The 27238-nt window shown below is 45.9% G+C and overlaps 1 protein-coding gene across 4 annotated transcripts in view; it reads left to right on the top strand.

Moving 5' to 3' along the window:
- The window catches only part of NVL (nuclear VCP like), a 35164-nt gene extending 8671 nt beyond the window's left edge, over positions 1 to 26493 (top strand). Inside the window, exons 6-23 of one of the 4 annotated variants that reach the window (XM_069768420.1) lie at positions 409 to 684; positions 865 to 988; positions 2363 to 2430; positions 2583 to 2717; positions 3242 to 3343; positions 3480 to 3597; positions 3744 to 3888; positions 4573 to 4807; positions 4979 to 5197; positions 5823 to 5927; positions 6389 to 6451; positions 7118 to 7237; positions 10395 to 10494; positions 17373 to 17479; positions 18476 to 18552; positions 18673 to 18761; positions 23936 to 24003; positions 26166 to 26493. In XM_069768420.1, coding sequence (XP_069624521.1) covers positions 409 to 684; positions 865 to 988; positions 2363 to 2430; positions 2583 to 2717; positions 3242 to 3343; positions 3480 to 3597; positions 3744 to 3888; positions 4573 to 4807; positions 4979 to 5197; positions 5823 to 5927; positions 6389 to 6451; positions 7118 to 7237; positions 10395 to 10494; positions 17373 to 17479; positions 18476 to 18552; positions 18673 to 18761; positions 23936 to 24003; positions 26166 to 26219 — 2205 coding nt within the window. In that variant the 3' untranslated portion in view covers positions 26220 to 26493. Of the gene's footprint in view, positions 1 to 408; positions 685 to 864; positions 989 to 2359; positions 2431 to 2582; positions 2718 to 3241; positions 3344 to 3479; positions 3598 to 3743; positions 3889 to 4572; positions 4808 to 4978; positions 5198 to 5822; positions 5928 to 6388; positions 6452 to 7117; positions 7238 to 10394; positions 10495 to 17372; positions 17480 to 18475; positions 18553 to 18672; positions 18762 to 23932; positions 24004 to 26165 lie in introns of all 4 variants that reach the window. The other 3 variants (XM_069768418.1, XM_069768419.1, XM_069768417.1) reach the window with 3 other exon arrangements.
- Positions 26494 to 27238: the final 745 nt, after the last annotated feature.

The raw sequence follows: 27238 nt of genomic DNA, 5'->3' as shown, positions 1-27238 counted from the left end.
GCACATAAGAGCTGACACTCTACAGGAGAGAGGACCCTGCACATAAGAGCTGACACTCTACAGGAGAGGGGACCCTGCACATAAGAGCTGACACTCTACAGGAGAGAGGACCCTGCACATAAGAGCTGACACTCTACAGGAGAGAGCACCCTGCCCATAAGAGCTGACACTCTACAGGAGAGAGCACCCTGCCCATAAGAGCTGACACTCTACAGGAGAGAGGATCCTGCACATAAGAGCTGACTCTCTACAGGAGAGGGGTCGTCCTCTCTGGGGAAACTGACTTGGGGTCTTGAGTTGTTTGCTGCCCCTCACTGTTGTCCCGGGGGTCACAGATCCCGAGTATTCGCTCTCCCCTGTGTTTTGCTCCGTGTTGCACTTATTACTTTGGTTTTTCTCTGTTTCTAGTCCACAAATCACATGAACAGTTCGCTGCTGTCATTGTACCGGAGAGGGAACCCTGACTGCACCCTGGACTCCCCCTCCAAAAATGAGGCGCCGGATACCAGCACCCCCGTTCCACACAAACCCCCCAGAGCCGAGGGAACGGGAGACGCCCTGGAATCGAGGCCCCCCAGGGCCGGATGGTTCATTGACAAAACGCCGAGCAAACCTCCAGAGAGGAACATCTTCATAGACCTGTGCGAGGATGGTGACGGGGGGCAGCGAGCGGAGGACAACGAGGTACCGGACCCTGTTATTTCGCCCACACGGGTGAAGGGGAAAATGGCTTCAACTCTGCACGCGGTGTCCAAACTAATGCAACACTCAGCTTAGTCATCTTATACAACACTTGGGTTTTACTATTTTGCTTTTTTGTTCATTTTTTGAAATGTAAAAAAATGTTTTCTCCGTCTGTGACAGAGATCAGCCGATGCGTCTCTACTAGAGTCAGAGAAGAAACAGAGGAAAATGAAGAAATCCCGGAGAGGAAAGATGACGGACGACGTGGATGAAGAAATCAAATCCACTCTGATGAAGAAGAAAGGTGAGAAGAGATCGTAGCAGAATAGTGAGTGCAGCTCTGGGGTATAATACATGATGTAACTCGGGATCAGTAATGTAATGTATGTACACAGTGACTGTACCAGCAGAATAGTGAGTGCAGCTCTGGAGTATAATACAGGATGTGACTCAGGATCAGTAATGTATGTACACAGTGACTGCACCAGCAGAATAGTGAGTGCAGCTCTGGGATATAATACAGGATGTAACTCAGGATCAGTAATGTAATGTATGTACACAGTGACTGCACCAGCAGAATAGTGAGTGCAGCTCTGGAGTATAATACAGGATGTAACTCAGGATCAGTAATGTAATGTATCTACACAGTGACTGCACCAGCAGAATAGTGAGTGCAGCTCTGGAGTATAATACAGGATGTAACTCAGGATCAGTAATGGAATGTATGTACACAGTGACTGCACCAGCAGAATAGTGAGTGCAGCTCTGGGGTATAATACAGCATGTAACTCAGGATCAGTAATGTATGTACACAGTGACTGTACCAGCAGAATAGTGAGTGCAGCTCTGGGGTATAATACAGGAGGTAACTCAGGATCAGTAATGTAATGTATGTACACAGTGACAGCACCAGCAGAATAGTGAGTGCAGCTCTGGAGTATAATACAGGATGTAACTCAGGATCAGTAATGGAATGTATGTACACAGTGACTGCACCAGCAGAATAGTGAGTGCAGCTCTGGAGTATAATACAGGATGTAACTCAGGATCAGTATTGTAATGTATCTACACAGTGACTGCACCAGCAGAATAGTGAGTGCAGCTCTGGGGTATAATACAGGAGGTAACTCAGGATCAGTAATGTATGTACACAGTGACTGCACCAGCAGAATAGTGAGTGCAGCTCTGGAGTATAATACAGGATGTGACTCAGGATCAGTAATGGAATGTATGTACACAGTGACTGCACCAGCAGACTAGTGAGTGCAGCTCTGGGGTATAATACAGGAGGTAACTCAGGATCAGTAATGTATGTACACAGTGACTGCACCAGCAGAATAGTGAGTGCAGCTCTGGAGTATAATACAGGATGTGACTCAGGATCAGTAATGGAATGTATGTACACAGTGACTGCACCAGCAGACTAGTGAGTGCAGCTCTAGAGTATAATACAGGATGTAACTCAGGATCAGTAATGTAATGTATGTACACAGTGACTGCACCAGCAGAATAGTGAGTGCAGCTCTGGGGTATAATTCAGGATGTATGTAGAATAATGTATTTCTATTTGTAATATGATGCAGATGGTTTTAATTTTTTTTTTTTAAAGAAAAAAGTGCACTATGAATGTATGTATATAGCTGCTGTTATATCTCATGTGATTTTTCTTTTAAAGCAGAAACCATTGAGTTGCAGAAATCATTTGTTCGCTTTGAAGATGTTGGGGGAAATGATGACACCCTGACGGTACGTTTGGTCCCATTTTCATTGCTCTGTATTGGAAGTGATGGAAATGGATGATGGTATCTAGTCATGTATTTATATTGGATTTTTATAAGTGATATGCTAAACACACCTCGGCTGCTGCAGAACATCTTATCACTGGTATCTCTTTACAGGAAGTCTGCAAGCTGTTGATTCATATGCGTCACCCTGAAGTCTATCAGCACCTGGGGGTGGTGCCTCCCCGTGGTTTTCTGTTACACGGTCCGCCGGGATGCGGGAAGACATTACTGGCGCAGGCGATTGCTGGGGTAAGAGGCTTTTTAGTTTTTGTTTTTTTTTCTGATAAAGTAGAGAATGTACCTTTTTAATCTCCTAAATGCCTTTTTAGTAAGACAATACCAATGCCTTATGATTTGCTGTGTCATCCTGAAGTCATGAGTCTCCCCTCAATAATGAGATGACTCTGCCGACTCTGTCCCAGTCTACACAATAAAGCTGGTAGTGAGTAATGTGCTGTAATAGCCAGCATGTATCCGGCATATCCTATGTGTGATGACCCATTAGATGATATACAGGGGCGAACAGAAGGAGGGCCCATGTGCAAGGACAGTATATGGGCCCTTAGACGCGCACTGATCATCGGTCATCATAGCGCACCATTTATGTGCTTTCTACAGGATCTGCTTGCAGCGTTGCAAGTAGTAGTGGCCCCCCGCCATATTGGGGCTCCTGTGCCGCTGCTCTGGTTGCACCATTGGTGTTCCCCCCCCTCCCAGACGATCTATATAATATCTAATCGGCCATATAAGTCAATGCTTCGTATCTTCTCCAGGAACTGGATTTACCGATGCTGAAGGTCGCAGCCACAGAGATGGTGTCGGGGGTCTCGGGAGAGTCTGAGCAGAAGCTGAGGAGCCTTTTTGAACAAGCTTTGGTGCGTTTATTGCTCTGTTCTGCTGCGGGATGGAGCATTCTGAGCTTTCTTTGCCATAGCTTCTTCTGTCCTGTTGAGGTTAGAGAAGAAATAGTAGCCTGCAGATTGGTGACGGCGTGGATGTTTTCCGTTGCAGAGCAGCGCTCCGTGCATCCTGTTCATCGACGAGATTGATGCCATAACTCCCAAGAGAGAGGTGGCGTCTAAGGACATGGAGCGGAGGATCGTGGCTCAGCTGCTCACCTGTATGGACGGTCAGTGTCGGCTTCCATTGTAATCCGTGAGCTTGGACTTGATGTGTGCCAGCCTTTTCTGTGCCGTTTCTTCCCTTCTCGGGGGGGGGAGGGTTGTTTGCATCCATCTAGACCACCATATCATTGTTACCACGTTCTTTCTCCAGACATGAACAATCCGTCCGTCACCGCTCAGGTTCTCGTCATCGGCGCCACTAACAGACCCGACTCGTTAGACCCGGCTCTCCGGCGAGCGGGAAGGTTCGACCGCGAGATCTGCCTGGGGATTCCAGATGAAGGGGCGAGACTAAAGTGAGCATGGTGGTCAAAGGAAGGGGTGAAAAAAGGGGTTTAGTATGGAGCCCCCCTGGATCCAGGAGGTGGTGCTGAGCCTGTGAGACCACCCAAACTGGAGATAGTGAGAAGGAAGCAGGAGCTCAGTAGGGGGCGCCGTGACTAGGATGTAACATCCGCACGCGACGGCCCCTTCTCTTCTCTGCTTCTTGTGATAATTGACATCACATAGTTTTCTGTGTCCCCCGTCGGTCACACGCCAACCATCGGCCTCCGCTGCTTGTGAAATCGGGGGGCTTGCAGTTTTCAGCCTCTTGCTCAGACTTGTGCCACCCGAGAAAAAAAAAATGCTTGCGCCCACCACTAGAGGGAGCTAAGAGTCCGCTGCTGAATTAAAGGGGTTTTCTATTTTTATAAAAGAAGAAAAAAAAATAAAGTGGAGCCATTGGTGCCCATCGGACCTGACTGGTGGCAGCGCGTCTATTCCAGTCCGATGGAGATCGTTGGGCAACTGTGCATCAGATTCCAGGGGTCAATATGGCGTTTTTGTTTTTTCTTTTATAAGAATAAAATATTCCTCCGGATATGGACTAATTGTAAACTGCAGCGTCCGGCTCTGCCGCATCAGCTCTTTATGAGAAAAGCTGAGCCGTAACTGCAATCCTGCGGTGGCCGACCCCTGACATCCGCTTGTCATCACAGGATCCTGAAGACGCTGTGTCGGAAGCTCCGGCTCCCCGAATGCTTCGACTTCCAGCGTTTGGCTCATCTGACGCCGGGATACGTCGGCGCCGACCTGATGGCGCTCTGCAGAGAGGCAGCAATGTGCGCAGTGAACAGAGCGCTGATCCAGCTGCGGCAACGACCGACAGCAGAGGAGCCCGAGATGGAGGATCCTATGGCGAAACCTCCTCCTGCAGAAGTGCCACCGGCTCAGGTGAGTGCAGGAGATCCCATCTGTTCCCGATCACCCCCCGCCCCACTTCTATCCTGCGTGGTGAACGCACCTCATTGTGCTGCCCTCTATTTTCTCAGCCAGTGACCCCCTGAGGTGGCGTCCTGATCTCAGCCGGTATCAGATTCCATTTTTTTTTTTTCCCTTCTCTAGACAGAGCTGCAGCGGTTGCTCGAGGTGCTTATGGAGCAGTCGCCTTTCCCGGAGGAGCAGCTGCAGGGATTGTGCATTGAGATGAGCGATTTCATGAGCGCGCTCCCCTCGGTGCAACCTTCTGCCAAGAGAGAGGGTTTCGCCACAGTCCCCGATGTCACCTGGGAGGATATCGGAGCGCTGGATGAAATCCGAGAGGAGCTGACCATGGCCATACTGGTGAGGAGACAAACTCTGGGATATGTTAGCTTGGGCTGCACCACGGACATAGCATGAGGCACTGGCGTATTATTAAAGGGGCTGTCCAGGCTAAGAAAGAGGTGTGCCCCCAGACTTCCTCATAGAGCATTAAAGAAGTGAAACCTCTAGGAAAACCCCTTTAAGTTCAATGTAAATATCGTCTGCAGAGAGCCCCCTCTAGTGGTGACTGCGGGTAGTCAGTATGACATATTTTACAAAAAAAAAATTGTCAGAGTAGGGGAAACTATAAAACGAAGAAGCAACCCGTTATTTTATTTGTCATCCACTGGTGGTACGCAGCGGTGATGACGTCTCATCCATCATTATGACCGCTGCAGCCAATCACTGACCCGAGCAGTCACATGCAGTGCAGGCAAGTGTCACCCATAAAGCAACTGTCTGGCTGCATTCGTCTCCTGCATAATGGAAAGGACATGGTGGCTGCAGGACCACCAGAGCGGGTGGATGGGGTAGACGGTGTGTGCAGTCCTCGGAGAGTCGGTATAACTGGACGCTGCGGCACGTTCTGCTCCTCCATTACCGCAGCATCTTTCGCATGTGATGATGGCGACGTCCATCACGTTCTGGTATTTTCTGTCTCCAGGCACCGGTGAGGAATCCAGAGCAGTTCAAGGCGCTTGGACTTATGGCTCCCGCAGGGGTCTTACTAGCCGGACCCCCGGGCTGTGGAAAAACATTACTTGCCAAGGTATAAAAACATGAGGCATTCATGTCCTCAGTGTTTTCTTTTTATCTCCTGCTATATTTAGGGGTGTGCATACTTTTGCAATATTTTTTTTTTTTTTTCTCATTATAATTACTTTCTGCATCTAAAAAAAATAAAAATGAAGGCATTTTGCAAAAACCTTCTCCCGTTTTGTGTATGCAGCTCTTGCACTGACCTATATGTCTCCAAGGTTGCAGACTCGTGTAGCCTGACCCGGTCGTTACGGGTTACGTCCTTGCGCCTGCCCTTACATTCTTCCTTACCTGCATTTAGTGTCTTTATTAAGTCATAGCAGACGGTCAGAAGAAAGTAACACGTAACCGCCAGAGTCAGACTACGCAGGGCATGTATGTAGTCTGTAACCATGGAAACACCTATCCGTGCTTGCCTGTGTCTAGCTGATGGATATAAGAGCCCCCCATCTCTGCCCCTCTGTGTTTTAGGCCGTAGCAAACGAGTCTGGACTCAACTTCATCTCGGTGAAGGGGCCCGAGCTGCTGAATATGGTGAGTCGGATCCTGTTCACAGAACACGAATGATGCAGAGCGTGAATTATTCAGGGCTTGCTGGGATTTGTAGTCTTGGAGCAGCCCAGACTGCCATAAGTTACGACTGGTGCTCTGCATGTACATGTGTAAATGTCCTACCAAATGGAAGTTGGGGGTCCTCGTCCTAGGCCCCTGCCCAGTTTTCATTATACAATATCCTATGGGTGGGTTAAAGGGATCCTCCACTTTGGAGAGTCGTTTATTGTGAAGAAGTCCCCCCCAAAATAAATAAATAAATAAAGCGTTCCCCCACTGTACTGTTCACATGTAATCTTCTGTGGAACCTGGCAAAAAGTATCCATTTTTCCTGCAGTGCCCCCGCAGGGGAAATTAAGTATTACACTATTTTTTTTAAATATTGATGTTCAGTGGGTATCATGTCAGGTCCTCCAGAGCAACAGGGGACACTATTTGTCGAGATCCCCAAAAAGGGGCTACTGTCTAATAACTAATAGGATGGCCGTACATGGGTAACCATTTACTCCACATTCAGAAGTAAAACTATCCTAATATATAGAGAAAAAATATAGCATAATAAACAAAAAAAATTATATATATTTAGCGTATATATTTGTAACTTTATTTTAATATGCGCAGTAATGGTTTCTTTCTTCCTTTTTTCAGTACGTTGGTGAAAGTGAACGCGCCGTGCGGCAGGTTTTCCAGAGAGCCTCCAACTCCTCCCCGTGCGTTATATTTTTTGATGAGATCGACGCTCTTTGCCCTCGAAGGTCGAGCCATGAAGTAAGAGATTTTTCACTATAAGAATATTTCAAGTTCCGTATCCACATTTTTTTTGGCCTCTTAAATCACAAATGGCTTTAAATAAAATTCTCCTGCCGTTTTGTGTCTGCAGCTCCTCTGCAGACTTGTGTCACCAAACTCTGTAGTCAGATCCCATCTCTTTCTTGTCGGTTACCTACGGAATGAATGTTGGCAAGAACAGGAGGAAAATAAAGAGAGTTACAACTGCGAGATGAGACCGGGTTTATTTGCAGCCTGTAACTGTTTGGACACATAGTTCTGCACCGGAGCTGCATACATAAAACGGATTTGTCTGTTTCGTGCTTTACATATGGGCCCTGGTGCTCTATGGGGGCCCAAACGCTCATAGGGAGGCGTCAATGATACAAATGTTAGTGTGGCCCCTGTGAAATATTGTACATCGGGGCCCCGAAGTACCAAGTAAACACCTTTTGATATTGGGTGACTCGTGTATGTACTAATGGACTTAAGGCCCCTTCACATTAAGCGACGCTGCAGCGATACCGACAAAGATCCGGATCGCTGCAGCGTCGCTGTGTGGTCGCTGGAGAGCTGTCACACAGACAGTTCTCCAGCGACCAACGATGCCAGTAACCAGGGTAAACATCGGGTAACTAAGCGCAGGGCCGCGCTTAGTAACCCGATGTTTACCCTGGTTACCATCCTAAAAGTAAAAAAAACAAACACTACATACTTACCTATCGCTGTCTGTCCTCGGCGCTGTGCTCTGCACTCCTGTACTGTCTGTGAGCACAGCGGCCGGAAAGCAGAGCGGTGACGTCACCGCTCTGCTTTCCAGCTGACCGACGCTCACAGACAGTACAGGAGGAGTGCAGAGCACAGCGCCGAGGACAGACAGCGGTAGGTAAGTATGTACTGTTTGTTTTTTTTACTTTTAGGATGGTAACCAGGGTAAACATCGGGTTACTAAGCGCGGCCCTGCGCTTAGTTACCCGATGTTTACCCTGGTTACCAGTGAAGACATCGCTGGATCGGTGTCACACACGCCGATCCAGCGATGTCAGCGGGAGATCCAGCGACGAAATAAAGTTCTGGACTTTCCCCAGCGACCAACGATCTCCCAGCAGGGGCCTGATCGTTGGTCGCTGTCACACATAACGATTTAATTAACGATATCGTTGCTACGTCACAAAAAGCAACGATATCGTTAACAATATCGTTATGTGTGAAGGTACCTTTACAGCTTCACAATTATTTGGCACGCTGGCCCTGAGCCATATTAAACAGAGCACAAAACACTCATTGTACCGAGCCCCGAGGACAGAAGCCAATCATTAATTATGCAGGTTGGCATTAAAGGAAATTCCAGGCCCTGCAGATGTGCAGGAGGTTAATTTTCTGCTCCCTTGAATTAAAAACAACTAAAACTTTGCAGTTGGTTTTTATTAAAAATCTGTCGTTTTGTGTATACAGCTCTCATGCAGATCTATGCGCACCAGGTTGGTGCAGCTCCATGCTCTTGCAGTCATGTGTTGCCTCTCCCCTCCTACCTCGTTATCTAATTACACCCCTCTGAGCGCTGTAGTGGGATCTATAGTGTGGGGTGGGCAATGGTATATACGCACAGCAGTATATATACCGTATACCTGAGGAGACATTTCAGCTATAACAGCCATGGAAAAAAGGTGTAAGAGCAAAGGCAGATGGACTGGGTCACGGGTCAGGATGGAAGGGAGAAAACAGCTTCACGGGGAAGGCCCAGTAAACACTCAGCCTGCAGCTGCACAGGTGAGCATGTCTGCCACAGTGTGGTGCAAAAGGAACAGGAGGGGAGAAAACCATGAACTTCATAAGATACAGGTGTCATTCAACTTTTCACTTCTTAAAAGGATAATATACCCCCCCATGCATTAGACTGTGGAGACCGGAGAAGACAGGGAAGGCCCTCTGATCACTCAGCTTGCAGCCGTACAACAATCATGTCCAGAAATGGAAGGTGCATCAGGAATGGAGGGGATAAACCTTGAGTCTCATAAGATATAGATGTTGTTAGCTTTTTTTAGTGAAAGGTTTATTATTCCTCCTAAGGCTACTTTCACACTAGCGGTTTTTGCAATACGTCGCAATGCGTCGTTTATGGCAAAAAACGCATCCTGCAAAGTTGTTTGCAGGATGCGTTTTTGCCCCATAGATTAACATTAGCGACGCATTGCCACACGTCGCAACCGTCGTGCGACGGTTGCGCCGTGTTGTGGCGGACCGCCGGGAGAAAAAAACGTTAAATGTAACGTTTTTTTTGCTGCCGACGGACCGCTTTTTCCGACCGCGCATGCGCAGCCGGAACTCCGCCCCCACCTCCCCGCACCTCACAATGGGGCAGCGGATGCGCCGGAGAAATGCATCCGCTGCACCCGTTGTGCGGCGTGTCAAACGCTAGCGTCGGAATCTCGGCCCGACGCATTGCGACAGGGAGATTCCGACGCTAGTGTGAAAGTAGACGAAGTCAGATGGACTGAAGAATGGAGAAGTATGAAGGGGAGAAGACGACTTTATAGGGAAGGCCCACTGAGAACTCTGCCTGGAGCTACACAAGCAAACATGTCCAGGAAAGCAATGTGCATATGGAACAGACTTATTAAATGTTTCACTTCCTAAATGCTAAACCCCCCCACCCCAAGGCACATAGACTGTAAAACTGAGAAAGAAGAAGACCGCTTCACAGGGAAGGCCCTCTGATCACTCTGCTTGCCGCGACACAAGCGATCATGTCCAGAATGGAACGGGATAAAACCTTGAGCCTCATAAGATACAGATGTTTTTAGCTCTTTATGCAGTGATAAGTGTAATATGCCTCCAAAGTCAGATACAGTGGAGAAGTATGTAAGGAAGAAGACCGCTTCATAGGGAAGGCCCACTGAGTACTCCGCCCGCAGCTACACAAGCGATCATGTCCAGAAATGTAAGGAGCTTACGGAACGGAAGGAATAAAACCTTGAACCTCATAAGATAAAGGTTTTAACCTTTTAAGAAATCAGAAGTGTTCTATGCCCCCTAATATGAGGGAAGGGAACCACCAGAGGCAGTACCTTTTCAGGCACTTCACCCCCTATGCACCATGCAGCACAGGTTACCATCTTTCATGTGATGCTCTATTGTCTTCCCTCTTTTTTTCCAGTCTGGTTCTAGTGTCAGGGTTGTCAACCAGTTGCTGACGGAGATGGACGGCCTGGAGACAAGACGGCAGGTTTTCATCATGGCTGCCACTAATCGTCCAGGTGAGCTTCACATTGATATTTGACCGGAGAACATCTAACCCATGGTTAAAGCGCAGCGGGGGAGGAGGGAGATGCAGCTGAAGTGTCGGCGTCTGTGAGACTCGTGCTGTGGGAGGGGAGGAAGAGTAGCCGCAGTTGAATTGCTCAGAGCCCCTAATAAAGTGATCTGAAAAGTTTCATAACTTTGTACACTGGACAAAATTATAAAAAAAAAAAGTTTGATATTCTTCAGTGAAAGTTGATTGGGTCAGAGGGTCGCACTCTGTCCTTACTGTCCGCCATCCAATACTGTCCCTTTTCCCTGTCCACATTCATAAATCCTGGACAGCTCTCATCATTGATCGTATAGTTCTGCTGTGAAACTACAACTCTTGACAGGGTAACTGCTGTCGGGCATGCTGGGAGTTGTAGTTCCACAATGTTTGTAGATGGCTGGTCTAGCCTTAGGGGCAGCAGCTACCCTTTCTTTATACAAGAGGCAGGTTGGAGAAGAGGCCGGATGTCCATGAGCCTCCGTGTGAGGCCGTGATAAGAGGAGGCCGGAGGTCCATGTGAGCCTCTGTGTATGGCCGGCTGCTGATAGAAGGAGGCCGGAGGTCCATGTGAGCCTCCGTGTGAGGCCGTGATAAGAGGAGGCCAGAGGTCCATGTGAGCCTCTGTATATGGCCGGCTGCTGATAGGAGGAGGCCGGAGGTCCATGTGAGCCTCCGTGTGAGGCCGTGATAAGAGGAGGCCAGAGGTCCATGTGAGCCTCTGTATATGGCCGGCTGCTGATAGGAGGCCGGAGGTCCATGTGAGCCTCCGTGTGAGGCCAGCTGCTGATAAGAGGAGGTCGGATGCCAGGAGCTGCTGTTTGCTCTGGCAGCGGAGGCTCCAGGTGACGAAATATTCACTTCTAGGTATGAGCTTGTTCACCGTGACCTCTGACACCTGAATAGACGCGTTGTTGATCGATCGAATTACAGGGACAGAACACCTACCTGTATATGCTATATTCCGTGCAGAAAGCTATATGTATGCTCTAACTACATAACAATGCATGTATTGTCTCTACTTATTGTTTAGAGGACCAGTCACTGACAAGATCAGCACACTCTTCTGCTGCTGCTGCTGTGATCATTCTCATTGGCTCCTTTGTTCCTTGATTGGCAACATACCTTGACATCCTACCTTCTGTCCTATATAGAATTATACTTATAGAAATACTAGCTGAAGAGCCTGGCGTTGCCTGGGCATAGTAAATATCTGTGGTTAGTTATAGCACCTCACATCTCTCATTTTCCCATCACGCCTCTCATTTTCTTCCTCACACCTCTTATTTTCTCCCTCACTCCTCTCATTCCCACCTAACACTTGTCATTTCGACCTCACATCTGTCATTTTCCTATCACTCCACTATTTTCCCTCACTCCTCTCATTTTGCACTCACACCTTTTCATTTTCACCTCACACCCCTCATTTTCACCTCAGTATATACATGTTTGTCATCTCCCTTATATATAGTATACACCTGTATGTCATCTACTGTATATAGTATATACCTGTTTGTCATCTCCCCTGTATATAGTATATACGTGCTGTCATCTCCCCTGTATATAGTATATACCTGTATGTCATCTCCTCCTATATATAGTATATACCTGTATGTCTTCTCCTTCTATATATAGTATATACCTGTATGTCATCTCCTCCTGTATATAGTATATATCTGTGTGTCATCTCCTCCTGTATATACCTGTATGTCATCTTCTATAAAGCATATACCTGTATGTCATCTCCTCCTGTATATAGTATATACCTGTAGGTCATCTGCTCCTGTATATAGTATATACCTGTGTGTCATCTCCTCCTGTATATACCTGTGTCATCTCCTCCTGTATATAGTATATACCTGTATGTCATCTCCTGTATATAGTATGTACCTGTATGTCATCTCCTCTATATAGTATATACCTGTGTGTCATCTCCTCCTGTATATAGTATATACCTGTGTCATCTGCTCCTGTATATAGTATATACATGTGTCATCTCCTCTCTCTCTCTCTCTCTCTCTCTATATCTATATCTATATATATATATATATATATATATATATATACAGTGGGGCAAAAAAGTATTTAGTCAGTCAGCAATAGTGCAAGTTCCACCACTTAAAAAGATGAGAGGCGTCTGTAATTTACATCATAGGTAGACCTCAACTATGGGAGCCAAACTGAGGAAAAAAAAATCCAGAAAATCACATTGTCTGTTTTTTTATCATTTTATTTGCATATTATGGTGGAAAATAAGTATTTGGTCAGAAACAAAATTTCATCTCAATACTTTGTAATATATCCTTTGTTGGCAATGACAGAGGTCAAACGTTTTCTGTAAGTCTTCACAAGGTTGCCACACACTGTTGTTGGTATGTTGGCCCATTCCTCCATGCAGATCTCCTCTAGAGCAGTGATGTTTTTGGCTTTTCGCTTGGCAACACGGACTTTCAACTCCCTTCAAAGGTTTTCTATAGGGTTGAGATCTGGAGACTGGCTAGGCCACTCCAGGACCTTGAAATGCTTCTTACGAAGCCACTCCTTCGTTGCCCATGCGGTGTGCTTTGGATCATTGTCATGTTGAAAGACCCAGCCACGTTTCATCTTCAATGCCCTTGCTGATGGAAGGAGGTTTGCACTCAAAATCTCACGATACATGGCCCCATTCATTCTTTCATGTACCCGGATCAGTCGTCCTGGCCCCTTTGCAGAGAAACAGCCCCAAAGCATGATGTTTCCACCACCATGCTTTACAGTAGGTATGGTGTTTGATGGATGCAGCTCAGTATTCTTTTTCCTCCAAACACGACAAGTTGTGTTTCTACCAAACAGTTCCAGTTTGGTTTCATCAGACCATAGGACATTCTCCCAAACCTCCTCTGGATTATCCAAATGCTCTCTAGCAAACTTCAGACAGGCCCGGACATGTACTGGCTTAAGCAGTGGGACACGTCTGGCACTGCGGGATCTGAGTCCATGGTGGCGTAGTGTGTTACTTATGGTAGGCCTTGTTACATTGGTCCCAGCTCTCTGCAGTTCATTCACTAGGTCCCCCCGCGTGGTTCTGGGATTTTTGCTCACCGTTCTTGTGATCATTCTGACCCCACGGGGTGGGATTTTGCGTGGAGCCCCAGATCGAGGGAGATTATCAGTGGTCTTGTATGTCTTCCATTTTCTAATTATTGCTCCCACTGTTGATTTTTTCACTCCAAGCTGGTTGGCTATTGCAGATTCAGTCTTCCCAGCCTGGTGCAGGGCTACAATTTTGTTTCTGGTGTCCTTTGACAGCTCTTTGGTCTTCACCATAGTGGAGTTTGGAGTCAGACTGTTTGAGGGTGTGCACAGGTGTCTTTTTATACTGATAACAAGTTTAAACAGGTGCCATTACTACAGGTAATGAGTGGAGGAAAGAGGAGACTCTTAAAGAAGAAGTTACAGGTCTGTGAGAGCCAGAAATCTTGATTGTTTGTTTCTGACCAAATACTTGTTTTCCACCATAATATGCAAATAAAATGATAAAAAAAACAGACAATGTGATTATCTGGATTTTTTTTTCTCAGTTTGTCTCCCATAGTTGAGGTCTACCTATGATGTAAATTACAGACGCCTCTCATCTTTTTAAGTGGTGGAACTTGCACTATTGCTGACTGACTAAATACTTTTTTGCCCCACTGTATATATATATAACCTGTGTGTCATCTCTCCTGTATATAGTATATATCTGTCATCTCCTCCTGTATATACCCGTGTCATCTCCTATATATATATATATATATATATATATATATATATATATATATATATATATATATATATATATATATATATATATATATATATATATATATATATATATATATATATATATATCTGTGTGTCATCTCTACTGTATATATCTGTGTCATCTCCCCTGTATATAGTATATATCTGTGTGTCATCTCCTCCTGTATTAGACCTCGTTCACACGTTATTTGCTCAGTATTTTTACCTCAGTATTTGTAAGCTAAATTGGCAGCCTGATAAATCCCCAGCCAACAGGAAGCCCTCCCCCCTGGCAGTATATATTAGCTCACACATACACATAATAGACAGGTCATGTGACTGACAGCTGCCGTATTTCCTATATGGTACATTTGTTGCTCTTGTAGTTTGTCTGCTTATTAATCAGATTTTTATTTGTGAAGGATAATACCAGACTTGTGTGTATTTTAGGGCGAGTTTCGTTTGTCAAGTTGTGTGTGTTGAGTTGTGTGTGGCGACATGCATGTAGCAACTTTTTGGGTGTCGAGTTGCATGTGACAGGTTAGTGTAGCAAGTTGTGTGCAGCAAGTTTTGCGCATGGCGAGTTTTGCGCGTGGCGAGTTTTATGTGTAGAACCTTTTGAGTATGTGCAAGTTTTGTGTGAGGCAACTTTTGCATGTGTTGCAACTTTTGTGCATGTGGCAATTTTTCCGCGTGTGCAAGTTTTGCGTGTGGCGAGTTTTCCATGATGTGAGTTTTGCACTTGTGGCGAGTTTTGCGTGAGCCTAGTTTTTGCATGTGGCGAGTTTTGCGCGTGGCGAGTTTTGAGCGGCGACTTTTGTGTTTCGACTTTTATGTGGCGAGGTTGGTGTATGTGTGGTGAAATGTGTGCTGAGGGTGGTATATGTGTTCAAGCACGTGGTAGTGTGTGGCACCTTGTGTGTGGGTGTTCATATCCCCGTGTGTGGTGAGTATCTCATGTCGGGGCCCCACCTTAGCAACTGTACGGTATATACTCTTTGGCGCCATCGCTCTCACTCTAAGTCCCCCTTGTTCACATCTGGCAGCTGTCAATTTACCTCCAACACTTTTCGTTTCACTTTTTCCCCATTATGTAGATAGGAGCAAAATTGTTTGGTGAATTGGAAAGCGCAGGGTTAAAATTTCACCTCACAACATAGCCCATGACGCTCTCGGGGTCCAGACGTGTGACTGTGCAAAATTTTGTTGCACACACACACACACACACACACACACACACACACACACACACACACACACACACACACACACACACACACACACACACACACACACACAATTAGATTGACAAATAAGTACCGGTCATTGCCTCACAAAAAGTCAGCACACTACTCTTCGGCTGCCGCTATCTTTTTTTTTCTTTATTAGCTGCATTGTTTTAGAATCAGCCAAATATGACAACTTCCTGTTCCACCTGGCATTAAACATACAGACATAATGACATATATATACACACACACACACGTCACTGCTTCCCAAATTGTCATCACACTGTTTTCTGCTGCTGTTATCATTCTTACTGGTTCCACTATTCTATCATCAGCCACGTCATAACTCTGCTTCTGTCCCATAAAGCATGACACTTGCAGACATATCCATAAACATATTCTGGTCAATACCTCTCAAAACATCAGCACGTTACTCTTCTACTTCACAGATTTATGTGAGTCACTGCCTTGCACAAAAGGTACCTTCTGACGTAGCAACGATATCGTTAAGGAAATCGTTATGTGTGACAGCGACCAACGATCAGGCCTCTGCTGGGAGATCGTTGGTCGCTGAGGAAAGTCCAGAACTTTATTTCGTCGCTGGACTCCTGCTGACATCGCTGGATCGGCGTGTGTGACCCCGATCCAGCGATGTCTTCACTGGTAACCAGGGTAAACATCGGGTAACTAAGCGCAGGGCCGCGCTTAGTAACCCGATGTTTACCCTGATTACCAGCGTAAACGTTAAAAAAACAAACACTACATACTTACCTTCAGCTGTCTGTCCTCCGGCGCTCTTCTTTCCTCTGCACTGTCAGCGCCGGTCAGCCGTAAAGCAGAGCGGTGACGTCACCGCTGTGCTTTCCGGCTGGCCGGCGCTGACACAGGATGCAGGAGGACTGCAGAGAAGCAGAGCGCTGGGGACAGACAGCGGTAGGTAAGTATGTAGTGTTTGTTTTTTTAACTTTTACGCTGGTAACCAGGATAAACATCGGGTTACTAAGTGCGGCCCTGCGCTCAGTAACCCGATGTTTACCCTGGTTACCAGTGAAGACATCGCTGGATCGGTGTCACACATGCCGATCCAGCGATGTCTGCAGGGAGTCCAGCGTTCTGAACTTTCCTCAGCGACCAACGATCTCCCAGCAGGGGCCTGATCGTTGGTCGCTGTCACACATAACGATTTCCTTAATGATATCGTTGCTACGTCAGAAAAAGTAACGATATCGTTAACAATATCGTTATGTGTGACGGTACCTTTACTGTGACAGTACCTTTAGTTTTAGGTTTACAAACACAATCACATGTATACATTGGTCACTGACCACCCCAAAAATCTGCAGAGTCATCTCCTGCTGTCATTATCTTTTTCACCGTTATCACACTGCTCCATACAGTCTTAATCCTATAATATAACCAAATGTAATTTGCAGGTATCAGCATAATCCCCTACTGCTGCTGTCCTCCTTACACAAGTATTTATAGGTCACTGCCTCCTACAAAATAAACATATTCCTGTTCTGCTGTCATCCTCATTTTCATTGCCTGCACTGTTCCATCCTTAGCCTCATTATTGCACTACCAGCCTTAATCTTGCAGACCTGACCACTTGTGCATATATAAATAAGTCACTGCCCCACATAAAGTCAACACATTCCCCTCCTGCTGCTGGAATCATATCTGTTCATTTACACACTACAATTTTGTACCCTTTGTCAATACAAGAGATCTCATCACCTACAGACTTGGGCCATGAAATTCCTGCACCTGACACTCGTGTTATGAGATGTGGTTCTGCTGCCAGGCGGTGTTACCTAAGTGTCGTGATTTTTTTGTTTACTTTCCTCTCCTCCAGACATTATTGACCCAGCGATTTTGCGACCTGGGCGGCTGGACAAGACCCTGTATGTGGGGCTTCCCCCACCAAGTGATCGGCTCGCCATCCTGAGGACGATAACTAAGGTAACTCATCAGAAATCGTGTATTTATTTAGTGTTCATACATTGTAGCCAATGATGACGGCAGCAGAGGACGAGGGTGTTGACCTTGTAGAAGGCAGTGACCTGTATTTGCTGATTTTTATCTGGTTGGCTCAGGGAAAGCAATTGAATCACTATTTTTGTACCTGGCTTTGCACTAAATGCTCTCAACCCGTTCAGGCCCACATCGCGCCGCAGGCCGTGGGTTTTGGGGGGGTCACATGATTGTATTTCATCTTTGCCGTATTTAACCAACATGGCTGTGGGTTTCTTGCACAATTAGTATACAGTTAAAGGGGTTGTCCAAGCTGGATAATATCAGATCCTGGGGTAATAGGCATCCTCATCACCCTCTTAATGGGGTTAACCATCCCTTTAAAAGTAGTGATTGCCAAAAAAAAGGGGATATCTTGATGTTAATAACTAATTTTTTTTTTTAGAAGTGCCCCCCCCTGTTGAAGACCCTCATCTGCCCGTCAGAATGGAAAACTGTTCTAAAGAGCATCTCTGGCTCTGGACGACTTGTCCCATCACTGACATGAAAGGACAGCGTGTAATACTTTATTTCCCCTGTGGGGGCGCTGTAGGGAGAACTAACACTGGCAGCTTTTTCCTATCAGTTCAGCAGTGGGGGAGACACTTTTTGATACAATTGTTTTCATGGCGCCCCTTTAACAAGTAGTGAATGTCGAAGTGGAGAGCCCCTCTAAGTAAATTTTTACATCCTGAAACCGATAGCATAGTGACATTAGATTGGGGCGAGATCTTGGGATTCCACGTCTTATATTTAATTATGCAAATTTTACATTTCTAGTCAAGATCATCCAATGGAAATAATAGAGGTTTTTGTTATATATATATATATATATATATATATATATATATATATATATATATATATATATATATATATATATATATATATATATATATATATATATATATATATATATATATATATTTTTTTTTTTTTTTTAAGAACGGTTCTCGGCCACCGCTGGGTCCGGACGTTGATCTAGAAGTGATCGCCAGCGACGAGAAATGTGATTGTTTCACGTGAGTATAATTCATCCAGCACATGTGTGATTTTGTAAGAAAACCGCCCAAAATGTACAACTAATAATATGGAAGAAATATAATGTAACACCGATGTAATGTGTGTTCTGCCCCTCACAGGGGCGCCGACCTGTCTGCTCTCATACGGGAGGCGTCAATAAGTGCCCTGCGCAGCGAAATGTTCCAGGAAAATCCTGCTGTCCCGAGAGGTGAGTAACCGTGACTGCACCAGCAGAATAGTGAGTGCAGCTCTGGGGTATAATACAGGATGTAACTCAGGATCAGTAATGTAATGTATGTACACAGTGACTGCACCAGCAGAATAGTGAGTGCAGCTCTGGAGTATAATACAGGATGTAACTCAGGATCAGTAATGTAATGTATGTACACAGTGACTGCACCAGCAGAATAGTGAGTGCAGCTCTGGGCTATAATACAGGAGGTAACTCAGGATCAGTAATGTAATGTATGTACACAGTGACTGCACCAGCAGAATAGTGAGTGCAGCTCTGGGGTATAATACAGGATGTAACTCAGGGTCAGTAATGTAATGTATGTACACAGTGACTGCACCAGCAGAATAGTGAGTGCAGCTCTGGGGTATAATACAGGATGTAACTCAGGATCAGTAATGTAATGTATGTACACAGTGACTGCACCAGCAGAATAGTGAGTGCAGCTCTGGGGTATAATACAGGATGTAACTCAGGATCAGTAATGTACTGTATGTACACAGTGACTTCACCAGCAGAATAGTGAGTGCAGCTCTGGGGTATAATACAGGAGGTAACTCAGGATCAGTAATGTATGTACACAGTGACTGCACCAGCAGAATAGTGACTGCAGCTCTGGAGTATAATACAGAATGTATCTCAGGATCAGTAATGTATGTACACAGTGACTGCACCAGCAGAGTAGTGAGTGCAGCTCTGGAGTATAATACAGGAGGTAACTCAGGATCAGTAATGTAATGTATGTACACAGTGACTGCACCAGAATAGTGAGTGCAGCTCTGGAGTATAATACAGGATGTAACTCAGGATCAGTAATGTAGTGTATGTACACAGTGATTTCACCAGCAGAATAGTGAGTGCAGCTCTGGGGTATAATACAGGATGTAACTCACGATCAGTAATGTACTGTATGTACACAGTGACTGCACCAGCAGAATAGTGAGTGCAGCTCTAGAGTATAATACAGGATATAACTCAGGATCAGTAATGTATGTACACAGTGACTGCACCAGCAGAATAGTGAGTGCAGCTCTGGGGTATAATACAGGCTGTGACTCAGGATCAGTAATGTATGAACACAGTGACTGCACCAGCAGAATAGTGAGTGCAGCTCTGGGGTATAATACAGGATGTAACTCAGGATCAGTAATGTAATGTATGTACACAGTGACTGCACCAGCAGAATAGTGAGTGCAGCTCTGGGCTATAATACAGGAGGTAACTCAGGATCAGTAATGTAATGTATGTACACAGTGACTGCACCAGCAGAATAGTGAGTGCAGCTCTGGGGTATAATACAGGATGTAACTCAGGGTCAGTAATGTAATGTATGTACACAGTGACTGCACCAGCAGAATAGTGAGTGCAGCTCTGGGGTATAATACAGGATGTAACTCAGGATCAGTAATGTAATGTATGTACACAGTGACTGCACCAGCAGAATAGTGAGTGCAGCTCTGGGGTATAATACAGGATGTAACTCAGGATCAGTAATGTACTGTATGTACACAGTGACTTCACCAGCAGAATAGTGAGTGCAGCTCTGGGGTATAATACAGGAGGTAACTCAGGATCAGTAATGTATGTACACAGTGACTGCACCAGCAGAATAGTGACTGCAGCTCTGGAGTATAATACAGAATGTATCTCAGGATCAGTAATGTATGTACACAGTGACTGCACCAGCAGAGTAGTGAGTGCAGCTCTGGAGTATAATACAGGAGGTAACTCAGGATCAGTAATGTAATGTATGTACACAGTGACTGCACCAGAATAGTGAGTGCAGCTCTGGAGTATAATACAGGATGTAACTCAGGATCAGTAATGTAGTGTATGTACACAGTGATTTCACCAGCAGAATAGTGAGTGCAGCTCTGGGGTATAATACAGGATGTAACTCACGATCAGTAATGTACTGTATGTACACAGTGACTGCACCAGCAGAATAGTGAGTGCAGCTCTAGAGTATAATACAGGATATAACTCAGGATCAGTAATGTATGTACACAGTGACTGCACCAGCAGAATAGTGAGTGCAGCTCTGGGGTATAATACAGGCTGTGACTCAGGATCAGTAATGTATGAACACAGTGACTGCACCAGCAGAATAGTGAGTGCAGCTCTGGGGTATAATACAGGATGTAACTCAGGATCAGTAATGTATGTACACAGTGACTGCACCAGCAGAATAGTGAGTGCAGCTCTGGAGTATAATACAGGATATAACTCAAGATCAGTAATGTATGTACACAGTGACTGCACCAGCAGAGTAGTGAGTGCAGCTCTGGAGAATAATACAGGATGTAACTCAGGATCAGGATGTAATGTATGTGTCACAGTGACAGCACCAGCAGAATAGTGAGTGCAGCTCTGGGGTATAATACAGGAGGTAACTCCGGATCAGTACTGTAATGTATGTACACAGTGACTGCACCAGCAGAATAGTGAGTGCAGCTCTGGAGTATAATACAGGATGTAACTCAGGATCAGTAATGTAATGTATGTACACAGTGACTGCACCAGCAGAATAGTGAGTGCAGCTCTGGGGTATAATACAGGAGGTAACTCAGGATCAGTAATGTAATGTATGTATACAGTGACTGCACCAGCAGAATAGTGAGTGCAGCTCTGGGGTATAATACAAGATGTAACTCAGGATCAGTAATGTAATGTATGTACACAATGACTGCACCAGCAGAATAGTGAGTGCAGCTCTGGGGTATAATACAGGATGTAACTCAGGATCAGTAATGTACTGTATGTACACAGTGACTTCACCAGCAGAATAGTGAGTGCAGCTCTGGGGTATAATACAGGAGGTAACTCAGGATCAGTAATGTATGTACACAGTGACTGCACCAGCAGAGTAGTGAGTGCAGCTCTGGAGTATAATACAGGAGGTAACTCAGGATCAGTAATGTAATGTATGTACACAGTGACTGCACCAGAATAGTGAGTGCAGCTCTGGAGTATAATACAGGATGTAACTCAGGATCAGTAATGTAGTGTATGTACACAGTGATTTCACCAGCAGAATAGTGAGTGCAGCTCTGGGGTATAATACAGGATGTAACTCACGATCAGTAATGTACTGTATGTACACAGTGACTGCACCAGCAGAATAGTGAGTGCAGCTCTGGAGTATAATACAGGATATAACTCAGGATCAGTAATGTATGTACACAGTGACTGCACCAGCAGAATAGTGAGTGCAGCTCTGGGGTATTGACGACACGCAGATCTACCTCTCCGGACCTGACCTCTCCTCCTTGCTTACCAAAATCCCGCACTGTCTGTCTGCCATTTCAGCCTTCTTTTCTGCTCGCTTTCTACAACTGAACATGGACAAAACAGAATTCATCATCTTTCCCCCATCTCACTCTACCCCTCCACCAGACCTATCCATCAATGTCAATGGCTGCTCACTATCCCCAGTCCCACACGCCCGGTGCCTCGGGGTGATCCTCGACTCTGCCCTCTCTTTCAAGCCACATATCCAAGCCCTTGCCTCCTCCTGTCGTCTCAAACTCAAAAATATTTCCCGGATCCGTGCTTTCCTTGACCGCAACACTGCAAAAACGCTAGTGCATGCCCTTATCATCTCCCGCCTCGACTACTGCAACCTCCTACTCTCTGGACTCCCCTCTAGCACTCTGGCACCACTCCAATCCATCCTACACTCTGCTGCCCGACTAATCCACCTGTCCCCCCGCTATTCCCCAGCCTCTCCCCTGTGTCAAGCCCTTCACTGGCTTCCTATCGCCCAGAGACTCCAGTTCAAAACCCTCACACTGACTTACAAAGCCATCCACAACCTGTCTCCTCCATACATCTGTGACATGGTCTCCCGGTACCTACCTACACGCGACCTCCGATCCTCCCAAGACCTCCTTCTCTACTCCCCTCTCATCTCTTCTTCCCATAACCGCATCCAAGACTTCTCCCGTGCTTCCCCCATACTCTGGAACTCTCTACCCCAACACATCAGACTTGCGCCTACCATAGAAACATTCAAAAAGAACCTGAAGACTCATCTCTTCCGACAAGCCTACAGCCTGCAGTGATCCTCAACCTACTGAACAGCCGTACAGCCAGCTCTTCCCTCTCCTAGTGTATCCTCACCCACCCCCTGCAGACTGTGAGCCCTCGCGGGCAGGGTCCTCCCTCCTTATGTACTCGTGTGCCTGTTATCTGCTCATGTTTAATGTATTTGTCTATATTTGCCCCGTATTCACATGTAAAGCGCCATGGAATAAATGGCGCTATAAAAATGTATAATAATAATAATAATAATAATACAGGCTGTGACTCAGGATCAGTAATGTATGAACACAGTGACTGCACCAGCAGAATAGTGAGTGCAGCTCTGGGGTATAATACAGGATGTAACTCAGGATCAGTAATGTATGTACACAGTGACTGCACCAGCAGAATAGTGAGTGCAGCTCTGGAGTATAATACAGGATATAACTCAAGATCAGTAATGTATGTACACAGTGACTGCACCAGCAGAATAGTGAGTGCAGCTCTGGAGAATAATACAGGATGTAACTCAGGATCAGGATGTAATGTATGTGTCACAGTGACAGCACCAGCAGAATAGTGAGTGCAGCTCTGGGGTATAATACAGGAGGTAACTCAGGATCAGTACTGTAATGTATGTACACAGTGACTGCACCAGCAGAATAGTGAGTGCAGCTCTGGAGTATAATACAGGATGTAACTCAGGATCAGTAATGTAATGTATGTACACAGTGACTGCACCAGCAGAATAGTGAGTGCAGCTCTGGGGTATAATACAGGATGTAACTCAGGATCAGTAATGTATGTACATAGTGACTGCACCAGCAGAATAGTGAGTGCAGCTCTGGGGTATAATACAGGATGTAACTCAGGATCAGTAATGTAATGTATGTACACAGTGACTGCACCAGCAGAATAGTGAGTGCAGCTCTGGGGTATAATACAGGAGGTAACTCAGGATCAGTAATGTAATGTATGTATACAGTGACTGCACCAGCAGAATAGTGAGTGCAGCTCTGGGGTATAATACAAGATGTAACTCAGGATCAGTAATGTAATGTATGTACACAGTGACTGCACCAGCAGAATAGTGAGTGCATCTGACTTTACTTTTTTCCTCTTAGCAGAGATCCTTGTCTACAAGAAACACTTTGATGAAGCCTTTAGGAAGGTGAAACCTTCTGTCTCTAAGATGGTGAGTTTTCAGTCGCTGTTTCCTTTGTTGCAGGTATATGTGATGTTTATGTGCAGACCATGCAGACTTTCTCAGCTCTTTGCTTGTTGCCTTTTTCCGTTGCTCGTGCTGTAGGGGTACGAGGTCCTTACACAAGTTTCGCCGTCTGCGCAGCATCTTCTGTAATGACTGCTGCAGTGACGGAAGCCTCTGGCGATCACCTGCAGACTGCGGCACATTTTCCCTGCAGTGACCTCTACGGGGAACGTTTGGGATTACACAGCAGCCATTCAGCTGAGTGTGAAACCAGGAAATATGTGATGACGCCGAGTCCTCCAGAGCAGGAGCCGCCATTGCTGCGGATTAGCAAGGAAGGGGGAACGGTCTCTGCCAACATCTGCACCGTGGAAGAATCCCCAATTTTCTATTTTATATATATATATATATATATATATATATATATATATATATATATATATATATATAAATCCAAGTCGCTGATTGGTCTCGCCAGCTGCCTGTCATGGCTGCCGCGACCAATCAGTGACGGCCACAGTCCGATTAGTCCCTCCCTACTCCCCGCAGTCAGTGCCTGTCGCCCGCATACTCCCCTCCGGTCACCGCTCACACAGGGTTAATGCCGGCGGTAACGGACCGCGTTATGCCGCGGGTAACTCACTCCGTTACTGCCGCTATTAACCCTGTGTGACCAAGTTCTTACTATTCATTCTGCCTAAGCCGCGTCAATAGTAAAAAGATATAATGTTAAAAATAATTTAAAAAAACCGAAAAACCTGCTATACTCACCCTCCGTAGTCCGACTATGCGCTAGCGCCTGCCACCAGCTTCCGTACCCAGAGATGCATTGCGAAATTACCCAGAAGACTTGGCGGTCTCGCGAGACCGCTAAGTGATCTGGGTAATTTTGCAATCCATCCTGGGAACAAAAGATGGCGGCAGCCGCACGAGAATCGCCAGAGGTTCGCTGGATCCCGGCGGCGGGTGAGTATAACTATTTTTTTTTTTTTTATTAACAGGGATATGCTGCCCACACTGCTGTATACTACGTGGGCTATGTTGTATACTGTGTAGGCTGTGTTATATACTACGTGGGCTGCTATATACTACATAGGCAGTGTTATATACTATGTGGTCTGTGTTCTATACTGCGTGGGCTGTGCTATATATTACGTGGCCAGTGTTACATACTACGTGGGCTGTGTTATTTACTGCGTGGCCTATATTAGCGCATCGGGTATTCTACAATATTTATGTATGTATACAGCAGCCACATTGTATATACCACAGGCCACGTAGTACTCCTATATACTAGGTGGCCTGTGCTATATAGTATGTGGCTGCTATATACATACATATTCTAGAATACCCGATGTGTTAGAATCGGGCCACCATCTAGTGTATATATATACAAGTGCAAAACTCCAACCCTCATCATGGGTGATTTGTGCACATCAGGCACTGGGAGATTTCACCATAATGTGAAGTGTTCGCTCTCGTGCTGAGGAATGAGGGGAATGTTCTGGCTCATGTGACCAATTATGGAGGAGGATGGGTCACGACCGGAGCGGCCCCCCACCCTGCCTGGATGATCTCTGTGCAGTAACTCTGCCCCCGTACACTGGAGATGTCAGATCCCACTGATCTGCTGGCGCTGGGAGCTCCACTGCCCCCTTATTCCCGGTATTGGGGGGTAAACCAGCGTCAGGAATATTAGAGATTTACCATCCAAGTCACTTTCTTATCCCTGGAGATAAGTCACCAGTAACGGACACAGTGGCCATTGTGTGTGCCTGAAGCCACCACTAGGGGGAGCATGTTGTATACGGTTCATGTTGCTTCTAATTAAGTCCTGCAAAACTGGTGGGAGATGGTTGTACGTGTCTTTTGGGCAGGTTGGAGCACTACGCAGCCCCTGCTCTCCGCTTTTTCCTGATGGCTGTAGCGCCCCTCTCTGGAGCGGTCGGATCTTCTTAACACTCTCTGTAATAGTAAATCAGTATACAGAAAGCTCCTGAGCTCCCTCTAGTGGTGACTGGTTAGAAAACAAAATGGGCTATACAGCAGTCAGTGCGCTGCGCTCCTGTCTGTCCTCGGTTGATGGATCCCGGGAATCCACAAGGAGGTTTGTTGTTGTGTAATTCTGCCATGATTCCTCCTCACAGGATCAGATGATGTATGAGCGGCTGCGCCTGTCCCTCAGTGCGGGAGAGCGATGAGGATCGAGTCCCTCCAGCATTCAAGACATGGACGACATCCGGTCAGAATCTCCCCTGCAACGCCCGGTCTGCGGAGGGTCATCATGGCGGCTGCGTTATACGAGAAATGACACTTGACTCCTGTTATTATCACTTTCTTTTTGATGCAGCAACAGGCGGCTCTACATTCCTGATGTCAACTTTGTACATAAAGAAGATTGTGGAATTTACATGTGTATTTATATCTCCATCCGTGTACATTGTCCGGGCCGTGAATAAAGGAAGGTTAGGATGGGCGGTAGTTGTGTTATTATACATTACATCCTGTATTATACCCCAGAGCTGCACTCACTATTCTGCTGGTGCAGTCACTGTGTACATACATTACATTACTGATCCTGAGTTACATCCTGTATTATACTCCAGAGCTGCACTCACTATTCTGCTGGTGCAGTCACTGTGTACATACATTACATTACTGATCCTGAGTTACATCCTGTATTATACCCCAGAGCTGCACTCACTATTCTGCTGGTGCAGTCACTGTGTACATACATTACATTACTGATCCTGAGTTACATCCTGTATTATACCCCAGAGCTGCACTCACTCTTCTGCTGGTGCAGTCACTGTGTACATACATTACATTACTGATCCTGAGTTACATCCTGTATTATACTCCAGAGCTGCACTCACTATTCTGCTGGTGCAGTCACTGTGTACATACATTACATTACTGATCCTGAGTTACATCCTGTATTATACCCCAGAGCTGCACTCACTATTCTGCTGCTGCAGTCACTATGTACATACATTACATTACTGATCCTGAGTTACATCCTGTATTATACTCCAGAGCTGCACTCACTATTCTGCTGCTGCAGTCACTGTGTACATACATTACTGATCCTGAGTTACATCCTGTATTATACTCCAGAGCTGCACTCACTATTCTGCACATGCAGTCACTGTGTACATACATTACATTACTGATCCTGAGTTACCGCCTGCATTATACTCCAGAGCTGCGCTCACTATTC

This window comes from Ranitomeya imitator, chromosome 5 (genome assembly GCF_032444005.1).
Source record: "Ranitomeya imitator isolate aRanImi1 chromosome 5, aRanImi1.pri, whole genome shotgun sequence".
Classification (NCBI taxonomy): Eukaryota; Metazoa; Chordata; class Amphibia; order Anura; family Dendrobatidae; genus Ranitomeya; species Ranitomeya imitator.
The sequence above is the reverse complement of the archived record's forward strand: the minus strand, read 5'-3'. Positions and strand labels throughout refer to the sequence as shown.